The sequence below is a fragment of the Pleuronectes platessa genome, chromosome 6, assembly GCF_947347685.1.
Source record: "Pleuronectes platessa chromosome 6, fPlePla1.1, whole genome shotgun sequence".
Classification (NCBI taxonomy): domain Eukaryota; kingdom Metazoa; phylum Chordata; class Actinopteri; order Pleuronectiformes; family Pleuronectidae; genus Pleuronectes; species Pleuronectes platessa.
The window spans coordinates 25693430-25705062 of NC_070631.1; the positions used below are offsets into that span (position 1 = coordinate 25693430).

Consider the following 11633-nt stretch of genomic DNA (forward strand, 5'->3'; position numbering starts at 1 on the left):
CACACAGGAAGCAAGACTTGTCAATTACTCCTTCAGAATAAGACGTTTGCTCCTGTGCCTCTGACGACGATGCCTTCGCTATGGGTTGAATTTTTTATCTTTTTAATATAAAATAAAATCAAGTCTTATATTAATGTAACATGTCATGATTGTTTAATGATGCTTTTGCTGAATTTCATACAATGGGATTTATACGGTGAAAGTTACAACAGGAAGTCGCGTTGGTTTCCCGTTTTCTTCGTCGGACACACGCTCCACTCATCGTGGCGTCCGTGTTTGCCTGAGTCCGGGGACTGGCGTCGTGTGTCTGAGGTGGTGTTGAGGCAAACATGTCGGTCTCCACGTCCCCGCCTGCCCCGTCGGAGGTTGTTGGTTCGGAGGGCTGTTTCCCCCCTGGATACAAGCCTTTCAAACCCGAGGAGCACGGCCTGGAACGCGGCTTCCGTCTCACAGCCTTCTCGGACCTGAAGGGATGAGGCTGCAAGGTCCCGCAGGAGGCTCTGCTCAAACTCCTGGCGGGACTGGAGCCGGACCGGGCTGACGCGACACGGAAGGCCGGTGACCAAGCATCGGAGTTCGTCCAACAGTTGCCCGGGCCCCGACTCGGTGAGGATCACATTCGGAGTCAGCACAGATCGCTTCTCTTGCCCCGCACAGTACACCCTGTCAGGGCTTCTGGTTCACGTCAATTAGCTAGCGGAACTGCAGCTAACCCTGCTAGCTTGTGTGAAGTAATTGCAACTCATTTGATAGATTGGCAGCTTTGGGGGCTACAACCAATCATTTAATTGTCCATTCCTATTAAACGTGTGAACACTTCAACTAAATGCATTGGTAAATTGTCGCTAAGCTACTTCGTAAATTCGAATAATAGATACAAGCATGGACACGAGTCCTGTGAGTCGTCGAGTTACTCGTGTGTAAGCATGATTCAGCAGAAATAATTCATGGCAATAGCGTTGGTATATTGAGTTCAAAGGTCATGTTCGTGATCCAGCATTTCTTCTCGTAAATGAGTGTCATAAGCCGGAGTGAAGACTCTGACATAACGTCTTGCATAATCCCTCCCCTGGTGCTAATGTATTCTTTATCTTTCATCTTTTTTTCCTATTTTTATATATTCTTCATATGTATATTTACAAAAATACACCTGAGCAGATTTATTGTATGTTTAAACCTGCTTGGCAATAAAACCTGATTCTGAGCTTAGTTCCGTGTCTTTACAGGGGAAGAGTAGGTAGGAACACTGAGTGAGCACTGAGATCTAGAAATTCTACCTTTAGTAAACAACACAAGCGCAATCTCGTACAGCTCAAGTACTACAGAAGAAGTATTCTCACTCTTTAAGAATCTAAATAAATAGTTTTTGCAAGGTTGCTGCATTGTCATCACTTGTCTCCCTCTTCCTCACTGTGGTGTGTTTCCAGGTGTGGGGATGGACTGCTGTGTGATTCCCCTGAGACATGGAGGACTCTCACTGGTCCAGACCACAGACTTTTTCTACCCTCTGGTGGAGGATCCCTACATGATGGTGAGTCACACGCTGGTGTTTCCCTGCATGAGGCCTTCACAGACAGGTCACTCTAAGTGGATCAGGTTAGGAGGCAACACCAGGTCACTGCTCTTATCGTTGCCACCTGTTAGATATATACTAGACACAAAAACAGTAAAGCTTGCACAATTACTACAGAAAAATATCAGCCCACTCACAATCTTATGAAAAACTCTTTTCGATCTGAATGTGTCACAACAAGACTTCACTAAACATTCACTGAATTAATGTTGAAACCAAACAACAGACAGACTGTTGTTATTCTTTGGCATGTGCATTTTAAAATCACCTTTAGTGCCAATTTGAATATGATCATGATAATGCATACTTGAGACACTATTCATTATGTTATATTGTACTTGGTTACTCAGTGTTCTGCACTGTTTTCCCAAGGAGGATTTGTACCCTTAAACAAAAAGAATTACAAGCACACAAGAAATTTAGGCCCTCAATGAAAAAAATTAACAATTGCTTACATACATAATTATGCTGTGTGTATGTGAGTTAAAACAAAAGTTATGGTAAATGGTTTGGTTTTCTAGTCTTGATGACCACTCAAAGCGCTTTACAGTACAGTTTTACATTCACCCGTTCACACACACATTCATACAGTGTATCTAATCGCAACACTTAGTTATTATATGGGGAGCCATTCAGGGTTCAGCATCTTGCCCGAGGACACTTTCAGATGGGTCAGACTGGGGATCAAACCACCGACTTAGGTTGGAGGACGACCACTCTACCCCTCAGCCACAGTTATGTGGGTTGTGTGTGTGTGCAGTTCTTCACATTCTTTGTCACTGCCGTTATTAGATAAGCACTACAACTGATAATAGTAGAAAGGAAAAGATGTGATATAATTCATGAGGTACTGCAGAAAATTTTGGTTCAAGCGTGATTGTCCTTTTTCATAATTAGAAATTTGTAAGATACAGAAGCAGTGAAAAAAGCCCTGACCATTTTTGCTCTCTGTCACTCACTTTCTCTCTGTGTCTCGTTGTCCGTCTCTCAGGGCAGGATAGCTTGTGCTAACGTCCTCAGTGATCTCTACGCCATGGGTATTACAGAATGTGACAACATGCTGATGCTGTTGAGCGTCAGCCAGAAGATGAATGACAAGGTAGTGCTATGTGTGTTCAAAGCTGGTTGCCAGAATGTCTTTTTCATTTATTTATTTATGCCACTGCTCGTTATCCTCTATTAATCTCACAGGTATATATGTCATTATCTCTAAGATCTCTTGTCACAATTCAATACAGTCTGTATGTACGTGTACCACACAGGATCGTGAGCGAGTAATGCCGCTGATGATTCAAGGGTTTCGTGACGCGGCAGAGGAGGGAGGTACTTCTGTGACGGGTGGCCAGACTGTGATCAACCCCTGGATCATCGTAGGAGGAGTAGCATCAGTCGTCTGCCAGCCGAACGAGTTCATCATGTGAGTCATACACATTTTTGTTACCTTGTTGAAGTCAGGTTCTGTTGCAATGTGTGCTCTCACATGATTTTATTCCACACACGCCAAATACATTTTCTAAAATAAAAGTACAATTTTCAGTAGTTCTTATCACACCATTATTTATCAATTATATCACCAGTCCAGTTGATGGCAGCAACTGATCAGGATATTTTATCATCTTTGGGAGGAAGATGAGATGCATGGTTCATGTTTATTTACGGTCACTGGACTCATAAATGTCAAATAAAGGCTAAGTAACAGTAACAGGGCCATAACAGCCACCTTTTAAAAAGCTTATTTGTTTGTTTATCCAGGCCGGACGGTGCAGTACCAGGTGACGTCTTGGTCCTGACTAAACCTCTGGGGACACAGGTGGCTGTGAATGCTCACCAGTGGCTGGATCAGGTAAGTCACTCAATTCAGTTCACATCAGCACTATCTTGATCGTTGTCATGAAATGGTGACATTTTCCTTCTCTGTATCTCATCAGCCTGAGAGGTGGAACAAGATCAAACTAGTTGTCACCAAAGAGGAAGTAAAAGAAGCCTATCAGGAAGCCATGTTCTCCATGGGAACGCTAAACCGCACAGGTACACGGCAATTTGTGGTCATGGTCATGCCTACAGTGCTCACTGCAAATGGAAATGTATTCATCATTTAATTTGCATCTGAGAGGTTCTATTTGATGCCACACCTCTGATCTGAACTCATACTCAATGGCAAATCATAAATTGAACATTAACCTACAATTATTTCTGTAGATTTGGTCCACTTTTTGTGTAATCGGGCTCATATTCATGTTTGTGTCTCCAGCGGCAGGCCTAATGCACAAGTTCCAGGCCCACGCTGCAACTGACGTGACAGGTTTCGGGTTATTGGGTCATGCCAACAACCTGGCGGCACAGCAACGAAATGAGGTGGCCTTTGTCATCCACAACCTGCCAATCATAGCCAAGATGACTGCCATCAGTAAAGCCTGTGGCAACCTTTTCAACCTTATTCAGGGCACATCAGCAGAGACTTCTGGTATGAACACAGAGTAATGCACAATAAATGTCGTTGTGTCTTTCAATGAGCATGTTAACAATGCATTTTTTCCTTTTTAATTCAAATGGTTGAAGTGATAATCTATATATTGACCTAAAATCTCTCTCTTCCTCCTCATCACTCAAGGTGGGCTGCTGGTGTGTCTACCCCGAGAGCAGGCGGCCAAGTTTTGTTCCGAGATGAAGAGCCAGAGCTCTGGAGCTGGAGGCTCAGGGGCGTGGATAATTGGAATCGTAGAGAAAGGCGACCGCCATGCTCGCATCATTGACAAGCCCCGCATTATCGAGGTTCCACCACGAGGAAGCAAGGCAGCCAATCAGGACAACAGCTCCACCAGCCCTTCTCCCAGCCCCAATTTGTCATAGACACTGTTGCTCCACTGACACTGGTCCTTCATATGTGTGCAAGGGTGTGTGTGATGTTGCTGTCCATCTTGTCACCTTTTCAATCAAATTGCTAAGAGCACAGACAAAAATCACTTATCTTTTCCAGTGGGAGAAGACACTATTGATCCATCTTTGGAAGGAAATATAAATCAGGGTGGTATGCTGTACTCGCCCTCTCAATCCCATTTTATTTAAATTGGCACTTTTCCTTAAATCATGGTGACTTTATATAATTTATCTGAAGGCAAAATAAGAAGCTATTCTTGAGGGAAATAATTCCACATCAATCTTTCCAAATTCAGTTAGTGATGAAAATTGAGTGTAACTGTGTGTGTGTTTGAATATTTTATGGTGTGACTGGGTTGCTTTGTGGTGGGAAAGTGGAGCAGAGGTTTTTCTTGACTTTTTTGGTAATGTCATGTTGATGAATGTATAATGTGGATAAAAAAAGGTTCATTGGCCCCGGCACCTGGCTCTGCCCACACGGCCCAAAGGAAGGCTTGAGCAGCTTCCTTTGGACCAGCTGGGTGGTGCTCAGAATGTCTGTCTTTGTCAGCTGATTGGCCGTCCAGCACTATGTCCCTCCCACCTTTCCTTATTAATGAAGTTCTACCTTTTAAACCCCGGCCAGCGGGGACAGGTGGAGTGGATGTTTGCCTTTGGATTGTGGTCGGACCTGCTGGAGGTCTTAAGCTGCATTTGTAGGTTTCCTTTTTAATAATCAATAAAAACCATCATCAACTCAGAATGAAACGCTGTCTGTGTGAGTGTAGTGGGAACAAATGTTCACTCATAAGAAAGAGTTGGCAGGAGTACCACTGGTGTCCCTCTAACCCTTGGTGCTCATGGAAGGGAATACATTTGTAGGAGTTTAATGAGAGAAATTTCAGGTCATTCTGGTTTTCATGGCCTTTAAAGATGCTTGAAGATTAGATAGTGTATTACTTTGTTCTGGTTTTATTGACAAGTACAACTGGGTATCGTCCTTATAGCAATGCAAATTTACAATGTTTCCTGATATAAGCACATAAATGAAGTGAATCAAATTGGACTAAGAACAGAACCCTGAGGAACCCTATGATTAACTTTAGTGTGCTCAGATGACTCGTTAATTTGTACAAATTGGAATCGATCTGATAAATGAGTTCCTTATAGCCAATTAACTATTCCAGTCTCTAGTAAGATGTGAGGGTCAATGGTATCAAAAGCTGCACTAAGATCTAACAAGACAAGGACAGAGACAAACTCCTCATCTGAAACTAAAAGGTCATTTGTGACTTTGCAAAAACGTGACTGAAAGTTTTAATTTACATTATTGTTCTGAAGCAGCTGATTAGCAGCAACTGTCTCACGGAATTTTGGTGTCCCTGAGAGGTCACCGTGACCCTGCTCTTCGAACACCATATTTTATTCAGGTCATCCATGAGTCCAAGTTAACTGTGCCTGATGTAACACAATTCCCTACGGGTATTACTGACATCCCCTTCACAGGAACGTGAGGTCACCGTGATATTGAACTAATTAGTTCATCTTTGTGCCCAAGTGACTATTTGTGCAAAAACACTAATTCTCATTAGTTTATCTTTAAGTCTAAGTGAATGTTTGAAAATTTGAAAAAAATCCCTCAAGCTGAGCTTATGTTAATCAAGTAAACATAAACATACTTTGTACCCGCTGTTGTGTACTACACCACATAACTTATATTATTTAATATTAATACATAACTACTAATCCTTGAGTCAAGTGATTGTTTGTGCCTCTTGTAAAAGGATTCCCTTAAGGTGTTCTGAAGATATGCGTGCTTTGTGAAGTCAGTGACCTTGACCTTTAACCACCAAAACATAGTTAGTCCTTGAGTCCAGTGAATGTTTGTACCAAATTTGAAGAAGAAGTTGTTCATGAGATGTCCTGTTCACAAGCGTGGGGCGGACGAAAGTAAGGACAAACCCAAAACATAATGCCTCCGGCCACTGGCTGTTGTTGGCATGGAGGCATAAAATTGTTTTATTAATAGTGGGATTTGACAGTGTATTTACAAAGAAAACATATTCAGCTTATCTGAATCTCCAAGCACACAACGTTTAAATGGTTTCTGATTAACCATATCTGGTCATTTCTTAATGTCAAAAAGAAAGTCTGCTCAGTCTATTCGGTTCACTCGTTGATTAACAGGATATCTGCAGTCCACCTGTCATGTCATCTAGCTCGGTTTGAAGTCCATAGCAGCTAAAGTGTCTGATAAAGCCCCCCTGTGGTCATATCATCGTCATGGATGTGGCATTTTCAACTTTTAGTTAAATGAGACAGGGTGCCCGGGCTGAATCTTTAAACTCTGGGCTGTGTAAAAAAAAAAAAAGTTGGACATTAGATTACACACAACTGAACAGTGTCCTGGTGAGGACAGCTGCTGTCAGACGTTTTACCGAAGTTCTCACATGTATGATCCGGTAAGAATCCATCAGCTGCAGTGTCTTCTAACTTGACCTCAGGAAGCTGCACCTCAGACTTTTGGAAGAGTAACCGATTACACAGGCAGCAAACATGTATGAGGCCTTGTTTGATCTCATCTTGAAACATATCCGACGCCTCCGCCACAGAAATCCCGCTCTTCCTCTCAGCCATCAGCGTCTCCAAGTACTTCCATCGGTCACCCAGGAGGCGTTTGGCTGCCTCCTCCAGGGTTTCCCAGGTTCGCTGCACATTCCTCCTGTTCCGACGAGTGCCCCCCTGCCCTGCTCCTCCAGACGCTCTGGTTCGCTGGGTGTTTCCCGTGTTGTGTTGTGCTTGTTGTTGTTGAATGGTCATTGTCTCTCTTTTTTTCCTGGCACGGACCCGGCGCATCTTGTCTCTGTTGTCAGTGAGGCGGACCTCTCTCTGCTCCGGTGTTTCCGAGTCTCGGACCTGTTTCATGTATCTCCTGAGATGATCCAGGCGGACCTCTCTCTGCTCCGGGGTTTCACTGGCCATGGCTTCTCGCATTTTCAGTTTCCTTTCTCTCCGGCGCTGATCCCAACTTTTCTTACGTGTTCGCATGATTCTTCTCTCCCCTCGTCTGATGGATAATGATGCAGGTAACGAATGATGTCACTGCTCAGCCTGTCAATGCCTCTTCGTTCTTTTTCTTTAGATTTTTTACGGTGGTTGTAGTAACTTCTTGGTATATTACCGCCACCTTCTGGACTGGAGTGTGGATCTGAATGATTTTTCATCTATACTTCACTCTTCTGGTGAGTCTCGTTATAGCCAAAGAATAATAATCTTAATAAAAACATTATGATTATTAATAAAAATAATAATAACACACACACACACACACATATATATGCTGTTTCCTGAAGACATGCTTGATAAGAGTACATAACATATTTGTTCTGAAGCACCTGGTTAGTGACAACTATCTTAAGGATTTTAGAAAGAAAGGGAATGTTAGATATCGGTGTGAAGTAGGCTAAACCACCAGCTTTAGAGTGGGTTTAATTACAGCTGGCCTAAAGGATGTGGTACATAGATAGATTAAAAAAGGAAAATATCTAAATGTGAAAACCTAAAATCTGCAACTAAAAAGTATAAAAACTCGAAATTCAATAAAATATCAAAATATTTTCGACAAAGAAAAATCTAAATCAACAATCATTTAAAAAGAATCCCAGAACTGAATAAAATCATAATTAAATGAAAATCCAAAACTGACTCTTAATTTGAATACACAAACTTTTTTTCAAAGCTCAAGATCAAAATGATATCACGTTGATCAAATCAACCGTTTAATCTACCTACTAACTCCACAAACATCTATCTGACGTTGGAACGTATATCTTGTGAGCTGTTCATCTAATGGACTTCAAGGTCGGCATGTGTATTCTTAGGGGTCATGGGAAGTGCAGTGCCGAGTTTTGTGGGATTTGGATACATGCCTCGTTGAATTAATAAGCGATCAGCATTCTGCAACGGTCAGTGTGTATTGTTGTTATTCCCCATCACATTACATCATATGATTTGGAATAACAACTTTCTGACCATATACAATTCCCAAAGTTTGAAAACTTATCAAATAGTGTTTATTATTAAAGGAATGTGACAATACATTTACAAAGAAAAGATTTGAGTATACAAGTTTTAGACTATTTCTACTTATAGTGCTTTTTATATACTTAATTTTTGTTTTCCTATTTTCTATATTTATAATTGCACATAAACACCACAGCAAATTCCTTGTATGTGTAAACCTGCTTGGCATAAAACCCAATTCTGATTCTGTAAGTCATATGCTAATTCTAAGTTGTAACTGTCAAGAAGAAAGTCTGCTCAGTGTATTTGGTTCATTCATGATTTACAGGGTATCTGCAGTCCACTGTTTCAGGTCATCTGGTGCACTTTGAACCCCACAGCAGGACTGGGATCTGATGAAGGCCCCTGTGAGCTGATCTGTGCCAAGTCTCACTACCGTGACTTATGACCCCTTCACTTTTGATGTGATGAATATTATCAGTTCATGCTTTGCTCTCATGGATAGCCAACAGCAAATCAATCCAACTGTCCAGTTCACGTGTGTTTAAAGTTGTGTCTGTAGCATTAAACTACAGACAACTGAACAGTGTCCTGGTGAGGACAGCTGCTGTCAGACGTTTTACCGAAGTTCTCACATGTATGATCGGGTAGGAATCCATCAGCTGCAGTGTCTTCTAACTTGACCTCAGGAAGCTGCACCTCAGACTTTTGGAAGAGTAACCGATTACACAGGCAGCAAACATGTATGAGGCCTTGTTTGATCTCATCTTGAAACATATCCGACGCCTCCGCCACAGAAATCCCGCTTTTCCTCTCAGCCATCAATGTCTCCAGGTACTTCCATCGGTCACCCAGGAGGCGTTTGGCCGCCTCCTCCAGGGTTTCCCAGGTTCGCAGCACATTCCTCCTGTTCCGACGTGTGGCCCCCTGCCCTGCTCCTCCAGACGCTCTTGCTCGCTGAGTGTTTCCCGTGTTGTGCAGTGGTTGCTCCTGCTGATCGGTGACCATCTTCTCTCTTTTTTTCCTCGCAAGCACCCGGCGCATCTTGTCTCTGTTGTATGCGCGGCGGACCTCTCTCTGCTCCGGTGTTTCCGAGTCTCGGACCTGTTTCCTGTATCTCCTGAGATGATCCAGACGGACCTCTCTCTGCTCCGATGTTTCATTGGCTATGACGTCGCGCATTCTTAGTTTCCTTTCTCTTCGGCGCTGATCCCAGCTTTTCTTACGGGTTCGCATGATTTCTCTCTCCACTCGTTTGATAGATAATGATTCAGAAGGTCTTCTTCTGTTTCTGCCTCTGCTTCTTCTTCTTTACCTTTTTTTTTTTTTTTTATGGTGGTTGGTAACCAACTTCTCGGGGCACTACCACCACCTTTTGGACTGGAGTGTGGATCTGAACAATACCTCATATTCTCCACTCGTCTGATGAACCTTGTTTTATCATAAAAAAAACATTGCTTGATATCCTTCGTGTCAAGAGTTCAATTTATGTTTAACTTGGCGGAATTTTCAATAGTTTGACTTTAGTTTAGTTTATTTCGAACGTATTTAGAGATGACATAAATATATTGGATGAAAAAAAAATCACAGAATAGACGATCAGCAACTCAAGACCAGTAGAAAACAAAACACATAGCAACATAAATATTCAGCAACAACAATGAAACTATGGATTAACATTTTATTTTCTGTCTGAAAAGCAGTGTTAATTTTGGCAGCTATTTTTGATTTAGTCTTAGTCTTAGTCTTTTGACGAAAATGCATATTAGTTTTAGTCACCTTTTAGTCATTTTAATCCTTCTTAGTTTTAGTCTAGTTTTAGTCGACGAAAACAAATTACATTTTAGTCTAGTTTTAGTCGACGAAAACTAATTCCATTTTAGTCTAGTTTTAGTCACATTTTATAGCCACATTAAACTCCTTTTCTATAAAAACATATAGCTGCAGCCTAATAGCTTAAAAATATATATTTAATTTTAAATGTGAAAACAAAAAGGGAGAGCAGGTCAGACTGGAGCCGGACACAGAAACTGAACATCGGTACAAACCAACTGCAGCTTCTGCTCTGATGAAGAAGCTGACGCGCTGATCTCTGAGCAGCTGAGACCATAGAAACTCTGGTTTTCACTGTTTCCATAGTTAAGAAGCAGTCGGTCACTGAGAGGCTGCTCCACGAGAACGCGCTCTGCTTTCACTGTGTCTCTCTGAGCGAGTGCGCGAGGCGGGGGGCGGAGCTACGGACCGGAGCGCTATCTGGGGCGCACACACACACATACACAGACACACACACTCGCCCGCTCCTGATACTTCATGACGGCCTGATACGATGATGTTTTAAAAATTATTGTGACTTAGTCAACCACCAACATTTTCGTCTCGTCTCGTCTCGTCAACGAAAATTAAAATAGATTTCGTCATAGTTTTTATTTTCAAAGATTCGTTTTCGTTACGTCTTCGTCTCGTCTTCGTCATGGAAAAAAGGTCGTTAACGAATATATTTCGTCATAGTCTTCGTCAACGAAATTAACACTGCTGAAAAGGAGGAAGAAGTAACATGCTTGTCTTGTCCTCTTGCTGTTCTAAATGATAAATCAAAAGTTGCAATTCTCCTCCATCCATCCACTATATCACTACAGTCTTCTCCTCAAAGTTACTGTCCTCAACAAGCAGCGGGTGCTGCCGTGAGCCCCTCCGCCGTCCCAACGCACTCACAGGCGGTCAGTCTCTCAGTAGCCTTACGCAGGAGTCCTGCAGTCAGAGCAGAGAGGAGACCCACACTCCGCGTCCTCCACACTGCAAATGAATCGCGCATGCGCAAAGCCACCGCTGATCCTGCCCTGGCGTGCGGCGCATATCATCCTGCGGCTTACATCATCCTGTGGCGCACATCATCACCGCACATCATCCTGCGGCGTACACCATCCTGCCTGCGGCGCACATCATCACCGTACATCATCGTGCGGCAGACATCATCCTGCAGCGCACATCATCACCGCACCTCATTGTGCAGCGCACATCATCCTGCGGCGCGCAAATCATCGTGCAGCACACATCATCACCGCACCTCATCCTGCGGCGCACATCATCCTTCGGCGCACATCATCCTGCAGCACACATCATCACCGTACATCATCGTGCGGCAGACATCATCCTGCAGCGCACATCATCACCGCACCTCATC

At 42.9% G+C, this 11633-nt stretch overlaps 2 protein-coding genes across 2 annotated transcripts; one reads left to right on the forward strand and one right to left on the reverse strand.

Annotated features, from left to right (window-relative positions):
• The first annotated feature begins 231 nt into the window (after positions 1–231).
• sephs3 (selenophosphate synthetase 3) lies at positions 232–5197 on the forward strand. The gene is made up of 8 exons (XM_053425599.1): positions 232–606; positions 1428–1531; positions 2565–2672; positions 2836–2990; positions 3326–3416; positions 3502–3601; positions 3825–4037; positions 4185–5197. Exons 1-8 carry the CDS (start codon positions 330–332, stop codon positions 4421–4423), a joined length of 1287 nt encoding a protein of 428 aa, XP_053281574.1. The 5' UTR covers positions 232–329; the 3' UTR covers positions 4424–5197.
• Positions 5198–6394: 1197 nt separating this feature from the next.
• Positions 6395–8336, reverse strand: LOC128442949 (uncharacterized). Its single transcript, XM_053425600.1, has 2 exons — positions 6880–8336; positions 6395–6781 (listed from the first exon to the last, which is right to left on the reverse strand). Exons 1-2 carry the CDS (start codon positions 7475–7477, stop codon positions 6735–6737), a joined length of 645 nt encoding a protein of 214 aa, XP_053281575.1. The 5' UTR covers positions 7478–8336; the 3' UTR covers positions 6395–6734.
• Between the last annotated feature and the right edge of the window lie 3297 nt (positions 8337–11633).